The sequence below is a fragment of the Tachysurus fulvidraco genome, chromosome 2 (assembly GCF_022655615.1).
Source record: "Tachysurus fulvidraco isolate hzauxx_2018 chromosome 2, HZAU_PFXX_2.0, whole genome shotgun sequence".
In the NCBI taxonomy this organism is placed as follows: Eukaryota; Metazoa; Chordata; class Actinopteri; order Siluriformes; family Bagridae; genus Tachysurus; species Tachysurus fulvidraco.
Genome location: NC_062519.1, coordinates 18,794,954 through 18,809,953, shown reverse-complemented (window position 1 = coordinate 18,809,953; position 15,000 = coordinate 18,794,954). Strand labels below are relative to the sequence as shown.

Here is a 15,000-nt window from a genome sequence, read left to right as displayed (position 1 = left end):
AGTGTTCAGTGTGTGTGAGTGTCTCACTGTGATTGCTTTTATATGTCACACTGACCTCACAGCCATCTGCTGACAACACATACATATCTCTCTCTCTGTGTGTGTGTGTGTGTGTGTGTGTGTGTGTGTGTGTGTAAGGATTATTCATGAAGTGTTGCTGAATGTCTGATGTTTAAGGTGAGATCAGTTTGTAGCTGTAAATAGACAATGTGCGCTACAGAATTTTAGATCTATTGTCTTATGGAAAAGTCCCTCTGAATAAAGAGGAGAAAACGATCTGGACTTAACACTACATTAGATTAGAACTGCACTCTTACATGAACTCAGTGGATCTATGTAGATTGTTTTCTGATCAAAAGAGTACAGGATGAAGATTAAGAAGTCTTCAACATCCACTGAACCCAGAAAAACCTTTTCTAACAGTGTGAACTCAGAGCCATACTTAAATTAGGATATTTAACGAGGATATTTAAATTATGTCTGGACTAATAAAATGAAATATTTTTCAGGTCAAGAGTTTTGTGAGATTAAATGATAAAATATCCATAATACTACTTAAGACTGTGAAACACAAGAACTTTTAAAGAATTAACATTTTAAAAAATAAGTCTTTGTTTTTACTATTTATTATTAAGTGTCACTGATAAAGCTCTAATAAGTGAATTCACTGTAGTCTGAAAGGTTTAAGGTGTGTGTGTGTGTGTGTGTGTGTGTGTGTGTGTGTGTGTGTGTGTGTGTGTGTGTGTGTGTGTGTGTGTGTGTGTGACATTGTTTCACCTCATCAAAATACTTGTGTCTTAGTGATGTTCCTCATCGGGGAACACAGAGAGGAGCTATGGAGTCTTTACCTTAGAGACATTAAACACTACTGGTTTCTGTCTGTCAGACATGCAGGCGTGTGTGTGTGTATGTGTGTGTGTGTGTGTGTGTGTGTGTGTGTGTGTGTGTGTGTGTGTGTGTGTGTGTGTGTGTGTGGTCTTCATGCTCCTACACATCGAATTCCTGAGTGTTATAAATCAGCTCAGCTAGCAACCAGGAAACAACAAGAAAGAACCTAAAAGAAATCCACATTTAATCAGTTAGTCTCCGGAATAAGAGATACATAGATATAGCGCGATATCAGACGAGATACTCTCTCATCACAAATAAGCTCATAATCTATTTAGAAGATCGAGAATAGATCTCTCTCTCTCTCTCTCTCTCTCTCTCTCTCTCTCTCTCTCCCCCTCCCTCTCTCTCTCTCTCTCTCTCTCTCTCTTTCTCATTCTCTCTCGCTCCTCTCAACTTCTCTTCTTTTTTGATAAATGCACTGAACTCTGAGGCTTAGAAAATTAACAGGCTTAACAAATAATTTCAAAAAACAAATAATATAATCAATCAATAATCTATTATATATAATATAATATATAGTAACACACATACACACATACACACACACACACACACACATATATTACTATGTAATAATTCATTTGCATGTCCGTCATTGTGTATTAATCAGCGGTCAGTCTGTTGTTGTTGGTGTGTTACTGTGTTTATCTACTCAGCCCTTTGCATCACAATCATTTGTCCTGTTGTATAATGTGCCACGATGAGTGACTGCAACATCTGGAGAGATGTGAGGCCTGAACATCTGGACAGAATCGTTCTGCTTCATTACAGAGGTTGAGATGAGATAAAGGACGTGTTGAACGTTAAAGGTGTAGGTCACATTGTGTAGGTAAAGTTGTGTAGGTAACATTGTGTAGGTCACATTGTGTAGGTCACATTGTGTAGGTAAAGTTGTGTAGATAAAGTTGTGTAGGTCACATTGTGTAGGTAAAGTTGTGTATGTAACATTGTGTAGATCACATTGTGTAGGTAAAGTTGTGTAGGTCACATTGTGTAGGTAAACTTGTGTAGGTCACATTGTGCAGATCACATTGTGTAGGTCACATTGTGTAGGTAAAGTTGTGTAGGTCACATTGTGTAGGTAAAGTTGTGTAGATAAAGTTTTGTAGATAAAGTTGTGTAGGTCACATTGTGTAGGTAAAGTTGTGTAGATAAAGTTGTGTAGGTCACATTGTGTAGATAAAGTTGTGTAGGTCACATTGTGTAGGTAAAGTTGTGTAGGTCACATTGTGTAGGTCACATTGTGTAGGTAAAGTTGTGTAGGTCAAATTGTGTAGGTAAAGTTGTGTAGGTCACATTGTGTAGATCACATTGTGTAGGTCAAATTGTGTAGATAAAGTTGTGTAGGTCACATTGTGTAGATAAAGTTGTGTAGGTCACATTGTGTAGGTAAAGTTGTGTAGGTCACATTGTGTAGGTCACATTGTGTAGGTAAAGTTGTGTAGGTCAAATTGTGTAGGTAAAGTTGTGTAGGTCACATTGTGTAGATCACATTGTGTAGGTCAAATTGTGTAGGTAAAGTTGTGTATGTAACATTGTGTAGGTCACATTGTGTAGGTAACATTGTGTATGTAACATTGTGTATGTCACATTGTGTATGTAACATTGTGTATGTCACATTGTGTAAAGTTGTGTAGATAAAGTTGTGTAGATACATGCTGCCTATACACACACGTAATAAATCTGTCTCATCACATCAGGAAGTTTACAGACGAAAATAAAGCGTTTCTCTTGCGTTCAGCAGTTGAAATCTTGAGAATCTTGAACCAATCAGAATCCACGACACGTCGACAGCCACGCCTTCTACGTGACCACGTACGATAAAAGGTCTTAGCGCGTTCTTGTACGTGAGCACGCACGCCGCGTCAGAACGATAGGAGAAGGAAGGCATTTCACAGCAGCGCCATTTTGCTGTAGGAGAGTCGGAGCGCGCGTCGAGGGACAAATTAACGACGTTGAAATAGCTTCTAAATAAAATACAGTAAGTTGTTCTTGTCGGAATTGTTTTAGCTGTATGACATTTATAGCGAGTCCTCTTACTGTAGTGTTTGTTGGTTTTATGTTTTAATAAGTTCTATAATGGCTAAGTGCTAAATTAGCTACACCGCTAGCACGATGACTGAAGTAATAATGGCGTCAAGTGGTGAGTTGTTTTTTTTTGTTACTGCACTTAAATGTCGATATATATATTTGTTGGAATTGAAAAGCATTTGGTTTGTAGAAGGTAAACGGTGTAAAACTAGTTTAAAAGGTCATAAAGCAGTGCGGGTGAGTTGATGCGCCATTTTGAGTCGCTAACAAAGGCGTGGGTTCGCCTCAGCTTTGTATCGGTGCTGAGTGTATATATTCGGTGCTGAGTGTATATATTCGGTGCTGAGTGTATATATTCGGTGCTGAGTGTATATATTCGGTGCTGAGTGTATATATTCGGTGCTGAGTGTATATATTCGGTGCTGAGTGTATATATTCGGTGCTCTTTAAACATTACTGAATTATACACTGTGTGGTTTCATTTTACACCAAATTGCCTTTTTGGCTCGAACAACAGTTTATAAAGGATTTAAAAACCAGTTTGTTGCATAAATGTGTAAATTTCACACAGACTGAAGTGTATGTGAGTAAATGTGTAGTTTAGTAAGTAATTAATGGGTAGGATGTTAATTGTGTACATTAAATCGGGTCTATTCCTTTCTTTTTTTTTACAGATCCCATCATGCATCGCGACTGCCCACTGGACTGTAAGGTGTATGTAGGGAATCTCGGGAATAATGGGAATAAATCTGAGCTGGAAAGAGCCTTTGGTTATTATGGGCCTCTGCGGAGCGTCTGGGTGGCCAGGAATCCTCCTGGCTTTGCCTTTGTGGAGTTTGAGGACCCGAGAGATGCCACGGACGCTGTGAGAGAGCTGGATGGCAGGTAAAAGCACATTCCTGACACACACAGGAGCTTCCATACTGGTCTAGCTACATGGTCTTCATCCTATTGTCGCCCATCAGCTACCCGGGTTTCTTTCTAGGACGATTTCTGTGTCCCACATTGCTGGGAGATTAGGGGAAGTGTTTTCTGTCTTGATGTAAATTAGCCAGCCAAGTTTCTGCGGTGGACTCATAAGGTGTGATTTATAATCAATAAGGTTTCTCAATGCAAACATGTAAAGCAGGTTCCTGGGGTGTTTGAGTCACGGGGGGCGCCCATAAGGTCTCAGGTCCTGTATTCACTCTAGTCTATGGTGGAACTGTTTAACTTTGCTAAGTTAGCTGAACTGTTCATACAGTTGTACAGGATATTTGTAACCTAGAGGCAAAGGGGTTTGTTGACCACATGTATGTGATGTTGTTTCAGGACACTCTGTGGTTGCCGTGTCAGAGTTGAGCTGTCCAATGGAGAGAAGAGATCCCGTAACAGAGGGCCCCCACCTTCTTGGAGCCGACGCCCACGTGACGATTACCGCCGCCGAAGCCCGCCGCCCAGGCGCAGGTAGCCCTGCCCTCCACTCGTGTGTTAATTGTGTTGACATGATCAAATGTGGCTAATGGGTCTTTTTTTTTCCCCCACCAATTTTCCCCCTCAATATAACGCCTGAGCTGTTAAAGCCCCTGCTGTCTGAGAACTTCCTGGTCTTTCTGCACTTTAAAGCAGTTTAGTTCACCTGGGACTCTGGCTCAGAATCATGTCAGTTTTTCATCCTCACTTGCCATTTGGTTGCTCATTATTAAACTCCAGGGTATTAGATTAGCTAGCATGGACACAGATCAGTGTTAATGACATGCCTGAGGCTGGGTTTGTTTAGATTTAATACTCTGAGTAACAGCACCTCTAAATTTGTAATGCATTCACTTTTGTTTTTTTTAGCAGACTTTTTTTTTTCTTTTTTTTAGTTTAAAGCCGTGGGTGCTTAAAATTTCTCTCCTTTAGGTTTAGTAATGCTTGAAATGCCAATCTTTTGTTTTCTTTAATAAAGGATTTATTTTCTTTATCATCTCTATATTAATAAAAATGAACCCCCGTTGCAGAGTCCACCACCATGCCTCCTTCTCAGCAACCTCTGAGTCAGTCAACTAAACCCTCTTTCAGCATCATGTGACCAGCGTGCCCCAGTCACCTGGCTCGGTTTCGTGTCATATGACCTCAGGCACGGGCCCAATCGTCAGGTCGCAACCAGCCCATTGGCTCCTGAGCATGCAGCTCTCAGCTCCTCCTACTCCTCTTCCTCCTCTTCCTCCAACCTTAACACCCAATCAGCAGCGGCCCACCTCACATTCCTGACCAATCAGCGTGTTTTACGTTCCCAAAAGTCTACACTGCAAAGCAGCAGCAACAATTAAAGCAGGAAAAATCTGCAGCCACTTTCACGGCCGCCAGTCTGCCTCCCCTTCGCCATTTCTAGCTTGTTGAAAACCAAAAGACTAGTAAGTTTTTCCTGCTTCATACAGTTTGATGCTGAATACAGTTGTAAAGAATGAAGAGAAATTCAGGTTTCCTCTTTTTTCCTTTTTAAAAGGCTCCTTTTTCTTTGGTTTCCAATAAAAGGGTTGGCATGACATGTAGTTTAAAGGGAGATGGCTCTTCTATTAAACCTGTGATGTTGAGCTTTCTCCATTTAAACACCCTAAAATAAGTGTAAGTTTCTTGTTTGAGCATCGGGGTCCTGTGCTCTATGCCTTCTCACAATGCATTATGGTCCATCATTTTTATTTATTTTTCTCTTCCTTTGCTGGATAACAGGATTTCTCATTTGTTCAGCTGTGTTGTTGTGTTAATAGCCTTTTATTAGCTGGTTAGTCCATTTTAAACCATTCGACATCTCATTGGGTTTATGTGTAGATGCAGATTAATTTCACTCACACAGCTGTTTAAGTTACTTTAAGTGTTTGATCCCTGTTTGCACCTGCCAGAATTTCTGCTCCAGGCAGGTGTCTGAAGGTGAGTTAACAGGATGAGCGCTGTATGGCTGATTCTCTACTGCCCCCTGAGTCTCACTCTGTCAATGCTTGTTGCCCCTTCTGTCCTCCTCAGATCCCCCCGCAGGAGGAGCTTCAGCCGTAGCCGCAGCAGGTAATCAATTTCTGTATTAGTCAGTAAATTAGGGTATGTGGTTTGTAATAGTGGTGTTGGTCATACACACCAGGGTTGTGTGTTCAACGTAGTGATGTGCTGTAGAACTGCCACATGTTCTGTACAAGAAGAATTCTGAACAAGAAGAAAAAATAAATGCTGGATAAGAACGAATGTTTTAGATTTTATAGAATTCTCTCGTGTTTGTGTACAAATGTCTCTCTTCTCTTTCAGATTCATTTAATAGATGTGAAGGTTCTCTTGTAGGTGTTAAGTCTGAAGTGTGTGTGTTTTGTGTAGATCTCTTTCTCGTGATCGCAGAAGGGAGAGATCTCTGTCTCGTGACAGGAACCATAAGCCATCTCGCTCCTTCTCCAGATCCAGAAGGTAAACATGTTGGTTGCTTATACACTTGTTCGTGTTCATAAGCTGTTACTTAAGAGTGGTTTAAGGCAAGCAGTCGTCGTCTTTGCTCAAAGAAATTTAGAATCTGTAGTTAAATAATCACATTGTAGTAATTATCATGGTTGAAGTTGTTGACCCCGACCTCTTCTTACAGCCGCTCTCGGTCGAATGACAGGAAGTGAGACAGAGCTGTTCCTTGACAATGGATTCCTCGTGTAATCGTCTTTTAAACTCCAGCGCTATGGACTCTGATACGGACACCCTGCTTCGTTAGCCTCTGTTTTTCTTTTTTATAAACAGATCAGATGTTTTAGAGCGGTTATGTTTCTCATTTGTGTGTGTATGTGTACGTCCGAGAGAGAGCTTCATTTTTTCAGCTGTCACCATTCCATCGCCGATTATTTTTAAAGTTTTTTTCTTTTCTTTTTTCCCTCCCCTTTCTGCATGGTCATGTGACTGTAACATAGTTCCTCCTACATGTTTTTGTGTAGGAGGCAGGAAGTGAGGAATTTTTTTTTTTTTTTTTTTTTTTTTTTTTAAATGGCGTTGGTAATCCTCTCTGTGAATTCATTGAGAGTTTGAGATGGGAAACTGTACGGCACTATGAATGTTTTTCTCCCTTCAGTTTTTTTTCCTCCCCCCTCTAGTGTTTGTACTGTTTGTAATGTTCATCTGAAATAAAAACAAAAAAGACAGACTGGTTTTGATGACCTTTTGTTTCAAGTTCTTTACCAAGTTACTCTGCTCAAACAAGAAAAGACGTTTTAAATAATAATCCTAAAGTAATGAGCACGGAGTTTTGGCCTGTGAGAAGGAGTGTGTGTGTGATGCAGTTGTTTGTGCTATGACTACTTTTGACCAGCCGAGGGCGCGCTTACACACGGCCTTACAGCGGTTCTGCTGATGTTCATATGGCATCAACTATAACCACAGTTAATCACTACAATCACCTTTCCTCCCACGGACACGTTGAGACGCTTTCGGAAGCTGTATAATTTTGTTAATAGGTTAAAAAGCTTTTGACAGCGACAGACGGTTCTCTCTGTTAACGGAAGCCCCGCCCACCCCCTCGCCCCGACCAATCAGGCACGAGCTACATGTGAACCTGTCCGTTTCCATTTCGCGCGTTTTTTCTGTGTAGCAGGACGTTACTCAGCAGGACGTGACGTAAGAGACCGATGACTCAGCTCGCGCTTGAAGGCTTTCAGGGTTTTTTCCGCGCGTGTCGTACTTCAGTCACGTCATTCTGTGATCACTCTATATTCAGTGCATAGTGTATAATGTTTAGTGTTGAGTATATAGTGTTTAATGTAAATTTAGAGTGTGAAGAAAAGCTCCTCAGACGATGAAGTTTTCTGGTGTTTATTAAGAGCCTTAATAAGGACCGTCACCATGGAGACCGCTGATGTAACGACGCCTAAAACACACCTAGAACTTCATTATTACGGTGCATTAATCAGCACTGTTTAGGCTAACAGTTATTACACACACACACACACACACACTTGATGAAGGTGATCTGGATGTTTTAATGTTTTGTGTTACTGTTTTTTTGGGGATTTTACACACAGCACTTAAATTCACTGAAATCAAACTAATCATGATTTCCTAATGTTTATATGCTCAGTTTCATTCCTATAATGATACATTCAATATTTATCACTTAAAACAGCATTAAATCTCTTACAAAGGTCCAAATGTAACCTGATTATTTATTTAATCAGTTACCAAACTGTTATTTACTGAAAGTCTTTATGATTATTTGTTGTGTTCTAAATTCAGATTGAGTAAAAGACGGATTCATATGGGGTCAGAATTGTTTCGTTATTCTGAATAAATACACTATGATCCACAAATAAATATAAAGAGTTTCACAAATATTTTTACAAATTTCACAAAAAGAAATGAAATTCACAAATAAATAAAATGGGATTTTAAAAATAAAAAAATATTTTTAAATTGTATTTATTTGCGAATTGCTTCCTGCTCATTTGTGAATCGCGTTCTGTGCATTTGTGGATTTGAAACATTTCTAACGTCAAGACGTGCACAAGAATCCACAAATAGGTGGACTCCGCCCACCGTCTACTCCAGCCAATCACGTTCTGATTTACTCGCTCTTCACACTACCTCTGGACCCATTGATGATGCTGAAATCGTTCCCAAAGAAAGCAGAATTGAACTAACCCTTAGTGCTGGCTACAATCCATACAGGGTTACCAGATTGGGCTCGAATCTGCGACAAATGTTTTTTATTTGTTTTTTGTTTTTTATCGTATTTTGCAGTACATATTACACTGTGATAGTGCGAGTAAATCAGAACGTGATTGCTTTGAGGTAGACCGTGCCACGATTGTTCAGCGCCACGAGACCGTTGTCCGATTGGCTGGAGTAGACGGTGGGCGGAGTCCACCTATTTGTGGATTCTTGTGCACGTCTTGACGTTAGAAATGTTTCAAATCCACAAATGCACAGAACACGATTCACAAATGCGTGCAGTGATTCACAAATGCACAGAACGCGATTCACAAATGAGCAGGAAGCAATTAGCAAATAAATACAATTTATAAATATTTTTGTTATTTGCAAATCCCATTTTATTTATTTGTGAATTTAATTTCTTTTTGTGAAATTTGTAAAAATATTTGTGAAACTCTTTATATTTATTTGTGGATCATAGTGTATTTATTCAGAATAACGAAACAATTCTGACCCCATAGATTCATCAGTGTTGGTTGTTATTTTTTAAATTGGTGCGTGCGCGTGCGCGGCGCCCCCTACTGTCTGTTCTTCCTTAGTGCTTTGTAGAGAACATGCCTGTACTTGTTAGAACCATATTTGCCCAGACATGTACTGTAACCAAATGAGTCACACACTTTAAAACCCTGAGCTGTGTGTGTGTGTGTGTGTGTGTGTTCAGTCACATGCACACCAACACCTTCAGTCTGATTTCCACTGAGCTGATGGTGAGATGTCTGAACCTGTCTGTTAGATTTGTTAGATTATGTTCATTGACTATATGATGTATTTTTATAAATGCTTTATTTTAGAATTATAACTTAAATTATAACAACTTTTTTCATGTTGTAATGATGAAGGATAATATATAGAATTACAACCAGGTCATTGTGTGATTTGTTTAATACTTTAACACAACTGATGGAGACTTCACGTGTGTGTGTGTGTGTGTGTGTGTGTGTGTGTGTGTGTGTGTGTGTGTGTGTGTGTGTGTGTGAGTGTGTGTGAGAGAGAGAGAGAGAGAGGTGAGATAGCAGTAATGGTTTCAGAGGTTTACAGGATATTCTGACTTAATTGACGTGTTGAAATTTAAGATGTTTTTTTTATGGTATTTTATTTAGTTAATTTATTTATTTCATGGGGGGCACGGTGGCTTAGTGGTTAGCACGTTCTCCTCACACCTCCAGGGTTGGGGGTTCGATTCCCACCTCCGCCTTGTGTGTGTGGAGTTTGCATGTTCTCCCCGTGCCTCGGGGGTTTCCTCCGGGTACTCCGGTTTCCTCCCCCGGTCCAAAGACATGCATGGTAGGTTGATTGGCATCTCTGGAAAATTGTCCGTAGTGTGTGTGTGTGTGTGAGTGAATGAGTGTGTGTCAGCCCTGTGATGGGTTGGCACTCCGTCCAGGGTGTATCCTGCCTCGATGCCCGATGACGCCTGAGATAAGCACAGGCTCCCCGTGAGCCGAGAAGTTCGGATAAGCGGTAGAAGATGAATGAATGAGTGAATATTTAGTTACATATTTTCTGCATTTTGTTCTTCTCATAATTTTCTCCTTTCCTGTGAATTAGATTAATCTGTGAGCTCTGTCTCTCTCGGTTATTGATGATGTCATCCAAGGTGCCTGGAAATGTGTTGAGGTCAGTGTGTAGTGCTGGTGTTGGTTCTGCTCGGAGGTGTTTGTTTGGTGCAGTGGATCATGAGGAGCTGCGGCGTGACTACACACTACTGATGAGGGCAGAGCTGGAAGACTCTTCACGCCGCTGGAACTTCAACTTCACTTCTGACAAACCATGGGTGGGCGGAGACTTTGAGTGGGTGGGGCTTCCTGTGGCGCAGGTTCCTTTTATATACCATGAATGCACAGTAGGGGCAAAGTGTCGACCAAAGGGGGTGGAGCCTCAGTGTGATCTTAAGCACGAGGACATTAATAAAACACCTGAGCAAAATACACACAGTGCAGAGAAACACACACTGAAGAGGAAACAGACCAACATCACAGGTACGTGTGTGTGTGTGTGTGTGTGTGTGTGTGTGTGTGTGTGTGTGTGTGTGTGTGTGTGTGTGTGTGTGTGTGTGTGTGTGTGTGTGTGTGTACTGTTGAGCTTTTTTTTCTTAAGTCCTTTTGATAAGTGGTTTTTAAAAGCAGAAAAATGGCTTGTGATTTAGAATTCTGTTAAATCTCTATCCTCTTTCTGTTATCTCAGATTTCTATCAGGCCAAAAGAAGAGTCGTAACCACCAGGAAGTCAGGCCAGTGACCTGAGGACACACACACACTCTACAACTCAGGACTGTTTGAAGAGCTTCTGTACAGAACACTAACATTTTCCATCTAATAATTCTTTTATTTTCTAGGTTTTAAACACTTGTGCAGTTCCTGTTAAAGATTAAAACACTGCTTTTGCTACACACACACACACACACACACACACAGCACATTTAATTTACTTTTATTTCAAAGGAAAATGATATGATTATAAATGTTGATCTGGAGCAGACACACACACACACACATTAATCTGCACTAAACTTACAGCTGCTATAAATGTCAATGTTTATAACTGTAGGTCATAAACTGCGTGTGTGCACATGCAGATTCAGAGAATTGACTTTATTTATTTATTACATGATGTGCATTATACGTGTGTTTATATATCGGAATAAATAAATTTGTTGGACAAAAACAATTATTTTTTGTGTGTTTTCATTTGACTTAATTACAACAATAAGAGTAACAATATGTTCATGTGAGTATTATCAGGTATGTGAACTCAATTTCTATAAATTATTGTCCACATTCCTGTGAGGTGAGGTGAGATGAGGTGTGTGTGTGAGATGTGTGTGAGGTGTGTGAGGTGTGTGATTTGGAGTCCTTCAGTTTTGCAGTAATAATATATTATTTACACAAGCACACAGCTCGTCTTCAGTAAACCTATTTGCATTGATTTATTGAAGTTATGAAGAAAAATATTAAAGTAGATTTTTACATTTACACTTTTATAAATTTTTACAACACACACACACACACACAATCATCTCATATATTTTCATTTGTCAACATATTTTATATAAAGATCCGTTTTTATCAGAATGAGAATTAGAATATTTGTAAAATCTTATATTAAACATTTAATTCATAATAACAAATGATATTGTATGTGTGTGTGTGTGTCACATGAATGCTGCAGTGTTTGTACGTTTAGAGATGACACCATGGTAATCTCTCGCTCTCTCTCAACTTCCCTCCACCCCCGAGACTCTAATGCGCTTGCGCTAATCTCCCTCTCTCTCTCTCTCTCTCTCTCTCTCTCTCTCTCTCTCTCTCTCTCTCCATCACACGCACCAGAGCAGCAGCAACGGTGGTATTTGTGGTGGTGTTTAAGGAAGGAAGGAATTGTGCAGGTTACTGGACGAAACAAGCGACTGAGACACAAAGAAGAAGAGAGGAGAAGAGGAGCAAGGGATGGCTAGGAGGAGGTGGTGCAGCACCCAGAGACTGTGGAGCGACTGAAAAGCCCAGAGAGAACGACAGAGTGGATTTGGGGAGGGGGGAGGGAGGGAGGGAGGGACGATGGAGCGATAGAGAGAGGGATGGGCCTCAGAAACAGAGCTGCACTCATCCGACTGATTCGGGACTAAATAGTATGGTAACGTTTCCTCAACTACCCATCATCATCATCATCATCATTATTATCATCATCATCATCTTCTCTCTCACGGACATCTTTGTTTTTACATGGACATGTTTGTGTTTACCCATGACCCCCTGCACAAGCCACTCATGGCCATGTTCATACACACACAGTAACATCAAACCTCTGTGTGTTTCTGTTCCTTTATTCTGTTAACTACAACTCCTCACCATAACACAGGCTGCAGCCCAGTGTGTGTGTGTGTGTGTGTGTGTGTGTGTGTGTGTGTATGTGTATGTGTGTGTGCTTTGTTTTTTTCACAGTAAACCAGTTTCTAAAACCTTGTTCTGTTTCTTTCTACACATTTGTCTCTGTCTACATTTCCCTCTTGAGACAGTGACTCTGTGTGTGTTTCTAAATCGACATAAAGGAAACACTTGTGCTGTCTAGTTCTGTAGCTAAGTGTGTTTGTGTGTGTACGTGTGTGTGTGTGTGTGTATGTGTGCGTGTGTGTGTCTGTATGTGTCTGTGTGTCTGTGTGTGTGTGTTTGTGTCTGTTTGTGTGTGTCTGTGTATTGTGTGTATGTGTGTGTGTCTGTATGTAAGTGTGTTTTTAAATTGACATAAAATAATTGTCTGTCTAGTTCTGTAGCTAAGTGTGTGTGTGTGTGTGTGTGTGTGCTTCTATGTGTGTGTTACAGCTGGATAAGAGCGAGGTATCGACACTGCCTTTGCCCCCCTCAGTGGCCCATGGCAGCTCAGACGGGAACATCAGCGTGGAGGGGGCGGGGTCTGTGTCTGGGGCAGGATCATGGCAGGTGGAGGGACAAGGGGAGGGGCACCGAACACGTGCTGCACTGGATCACCTGCAGCAGAAAATCCTGAAGATCACTGAACAAATCCGTGTGGAACAGGAGGCCCGAGACAACAACGTGGCCGAGTATCTGAAGCTCGCTCACAACGCTGACAAACAGCAAGCGTCACGCATCAAACACGTCTTCGAGAAGAAGAACCAGAAATCTGCACAAACCATCGCACACCTGCACAAAAAACTCGAACACTACCACAAAAAGCTCAAAGAAATTGAGCAGGTCAGTGAGTTTGTGTGTAAACTTGAAACAGGTGTGTAAATTGGTTCCAGATGTTTATACAGATGTGAAACTGGAGAAGTGTAATATACTGTAACAGCTGGATGACGTGTGTAACAGGTGTGTAACTGTTACTCGGCTCTCTTACAGAACGGTTTGGTGCGTCAGCCCAAAGACGTGTTGCGGGACATGCAGCAGGGCCTGAAGGATGTTGGAGCCAACGTGCGGGCCGGCATCAGTGGCTTTGGAGGAGGCGTGGTTGAGGGTGTGAGGGGCGGAGTCTCTGCACTCATACGCAATAAGTTTGGCAGCGCAGACAACATCGCCCACCTGAAGGACACTTTAGAACCTGGCCATACAGAGGACACGCCCCCTCGTACACTCAGTGGCAGTGCTACTCTGGTGTCCAGCCCCAAGTATGGGAGTGATGACGAGTGCTCCAGCGGCACCTCTGGGTCCGGGGCTGGGAGCAACTCTGGAGGGGGCGGAGCCATCTGCATAGGAAGCCCACGAATGGACGGACACCATCACCATCATCATCACCATCATCATACGTCTGCATCATGGGATGCTCTGTTGGAGGGACTACAGGAGATCAAAGCCAGTCAGGTGCAGATGGAGGACACAATGGAAGACATGAAGACACAACTACAGAGCACTTACTCCTACATGACCCAGTGCCTGCAGGAGGACAGATACAGGTGTGTGGGGGACAGAGTGGTGTATACAGGTGTGTGGGGAACACAGTAGTGTATACAGGTGTGTGGGGAACACAGTGGTGTATACAGGTGTGTAGGGGACAGAGAGGTGTATACAGGTGTGTAGGGGACACAGTGGTGTATACAGGTGTGTGGGGGACACAGTGGTGTATACAGGTGTGTGGGGGACACAGTGGTGTATACAGGTGTGTAGGGGACACAGTGTTGTATACAGGTGTGTAGGGGACACAGTGTTGTATACAGGTGTGTGGGGGACACAGTGGTGTATACAGGTGTGTGCAGGACAGAGTGGTGTATACAGGTGTGTAGGGGACAGGGTGGTGTATACAGGTGTGTGGGGGACAGAGTGGTGTATACAGGTGTGTGGGGGACAGAGTGGTGTATACAGGTGTGTAGCGGACAGAGTGGTGTATACAGGTGTGTGGGGGACAGAGTGGTGTATACAGGTGTGTGGGGGACACAGTGGTGTATACAGGTGTGTGGGGGACACAGTGGTGTATACAGGTGTGTGGGGAACACAGTGGTGTATACAGGTGTGTAGGGGACACAGTGGTGTACACAGGTGTGTAGGGGACACAGTGGTGTATAAAGGTGTGTGCAGGACAGAGTGGTGTATACAGGTGTGTAGGGGTCACAGTGGTGTATACAGGTGTGTAGGGGACACAGTGGTGTATACAGGTGTGTAGGGGACAGAGTGGTGTATACCGGTGTGTGCAGGACAGAGTGGTGTATACAGGTGTGTAGGGGACACAGTGGTGTATACAGGTGTGTGGGGGACAGAGTGGTGTATACAGGTGTGTGGGGGACACAGTGGTGTATACAGGTGTGTAGGGGACACAGTGGTGTATACAGGTGTGTGGGGGACACAGTGGTGTATACAGGTGTGTGGGGGACACAGTGGTGTATACAGGTGTGTAGGGGACACAGTGGTATATACAGGTGTGTAGGGGACACAGTGGTGTATACAGGTGT

The 15,000-nt window shown here is 42.2% G+C and overlaps 3 protein-coding genes across 8 annotated transcripts in view; all 3 read left to right on the top strand.

The window, feature by feature from the left end:
• The first annotated feature begins 2,715 nt into the window (after window positions 1-2,715).
• On the top strand, window positions 2,716-7,046 carry srsf3b (serine and arginine rich splicing factor 3b). 2 transcript variants are annotated; one of them, XM_027156041.2, is made up of 7 exons: window positions 2,747-2,872; window positions 2,964-3,034; window positions 3,597-3,807; window positions 4,234-4,368; window positions 5,908-5,946; window positions 6,247-6,333; window positions 6,506-7,046. In XM_027156041.2, exons 2-7 carry the CDS (start codon window positions 3,007-3,009, stop codon window positions 6,531-6,533), a joined length of 528 nt encoding a protein of 175 aa, XP_027011842.1. In that variant the 5' UTR covers window positions 2,747-2,872; window positions 2,964-3,006; the 3' UTR covers window positions 6,534-7,046. The 2 variants fall into 2 exon arrangements, with proteins under 2 accessions (XP_027011843.1, XP_027011842.1); XM_027156042.2 differs by lacking the exon at window positions 2,964-3,034 and having other exon boundaries at window positions 2,716-2,872.
• Window positions 7,047-9,053: 2,007 nt separating this feature from the next.
• On the top strand, window positions 9,054-11,276 carry cdkn1a (cyclin-dependent kinase inhibitor 1A). Of its 4 annotated transcripts, none has more exons than XM_027156044.2 (3): window positions 9,054-9,317; window positions 10,187-10,589; window positions 10,795-11,276. In XM_027156044.2, exons 1-3 carry the CDS (start codon window positions 9,276-9,278, stop codon window positions 10,845-10,847), a joined length of 498 nt encoding a protein of 165 aa, XP_027011845.1. In that variant the 5' UTR covers window positions 9,054-9,275; the 3' UTR covers window positions 10,848-11,276. The 4 variants fall into 4 exon arrangements, with proteins under 4 accessions (XP_027011845.1, XP_027011846.1, XP_027011847.1 ...); XM_027156045.2 differs by having other exon boundaries at window positions 9,224-9,317; window positions 10,159-10,589; XM_027156046.2 differs by lacking the exon at window positions 9,054-9,317 and adding an exon at window positions 10,011-10,071 and having other exon boundaries at window positions 10,159-10,589.
• A 622-nt stretch (window positions 11,277-11,898) lies between these two features.
• The window catches only part of tmcc2 (transmembrane and coiled-coil domain family 2), a 10,887-nt gene continuing 7,785 nt past the window's right edge, over window positions 11,899-15,000 (top strand). Inside the window, exons 1-3 of one of the 2 annotated variants that reach the window (XM_027156037.2) lie at window positions 11,899-12,236; window positions 12,923-13,312; window positions 13,460-14,010. In XM_027156037.2, the coding sequence (XP_027011838.1) occupies window positions 12,234-12,236; window positions 12,923-13,312; window positions 13,460-14,010 (944 nt within the window). In that variant the 5' untranslated portion in view covers window positions 11,899-12,233. Of the gene's footprint in view, window positions 12,237-12,922; window positions 13,344-13,459; window positions 14,011-15,000 lie in introns of those variants that run through there. The other variant, XM_047806436.1, reaches the window with a different exon arrangement.

Bases quoted from the DNA above. Each gene is read 5' to 3' on its own strand.
- cdkn1a (XM_027156044.2), top strand. From the start codon at position 9,276: ATGCACACCAACACCTTCAGTCTGATTTCCACTGAGCTGATG. The intron at 9,318-10,186 runs GTGAGATGTCTG...TGTCTCTCTCGG, and splicing joins TGATTTCCACTGAGCTGATG to TTATTGATGATGTCATCCAA. The intron at 10,590-10,794 runs GTACGTGTGTGT...CTGTTATCTCAG, and splicing joins GAAACAGACCAACATCACAG to ATTTCTATCAGGCCAAAAGA.
- srsf3b (XM_027156041.2), top strand. From the start codon at position 3,007: ATGACTGAAGTAATAATGGCGTCAAGTG. The intron at 3,035-3,596 runs GTGAGTTGTTTT...TTTTTTTTACAG, and splicing joins AGTAATAATGGCGTCAAGTG to ATCCCATCATGCATCGCGAC. The intron at 3,808-4,233 runs GTAAAAGCACAT...ATGTTGTTTCAG, and splicing joins GTGAGAGAGCTGGATGGCAG to GACACTCTGTGGTTGCCGTG.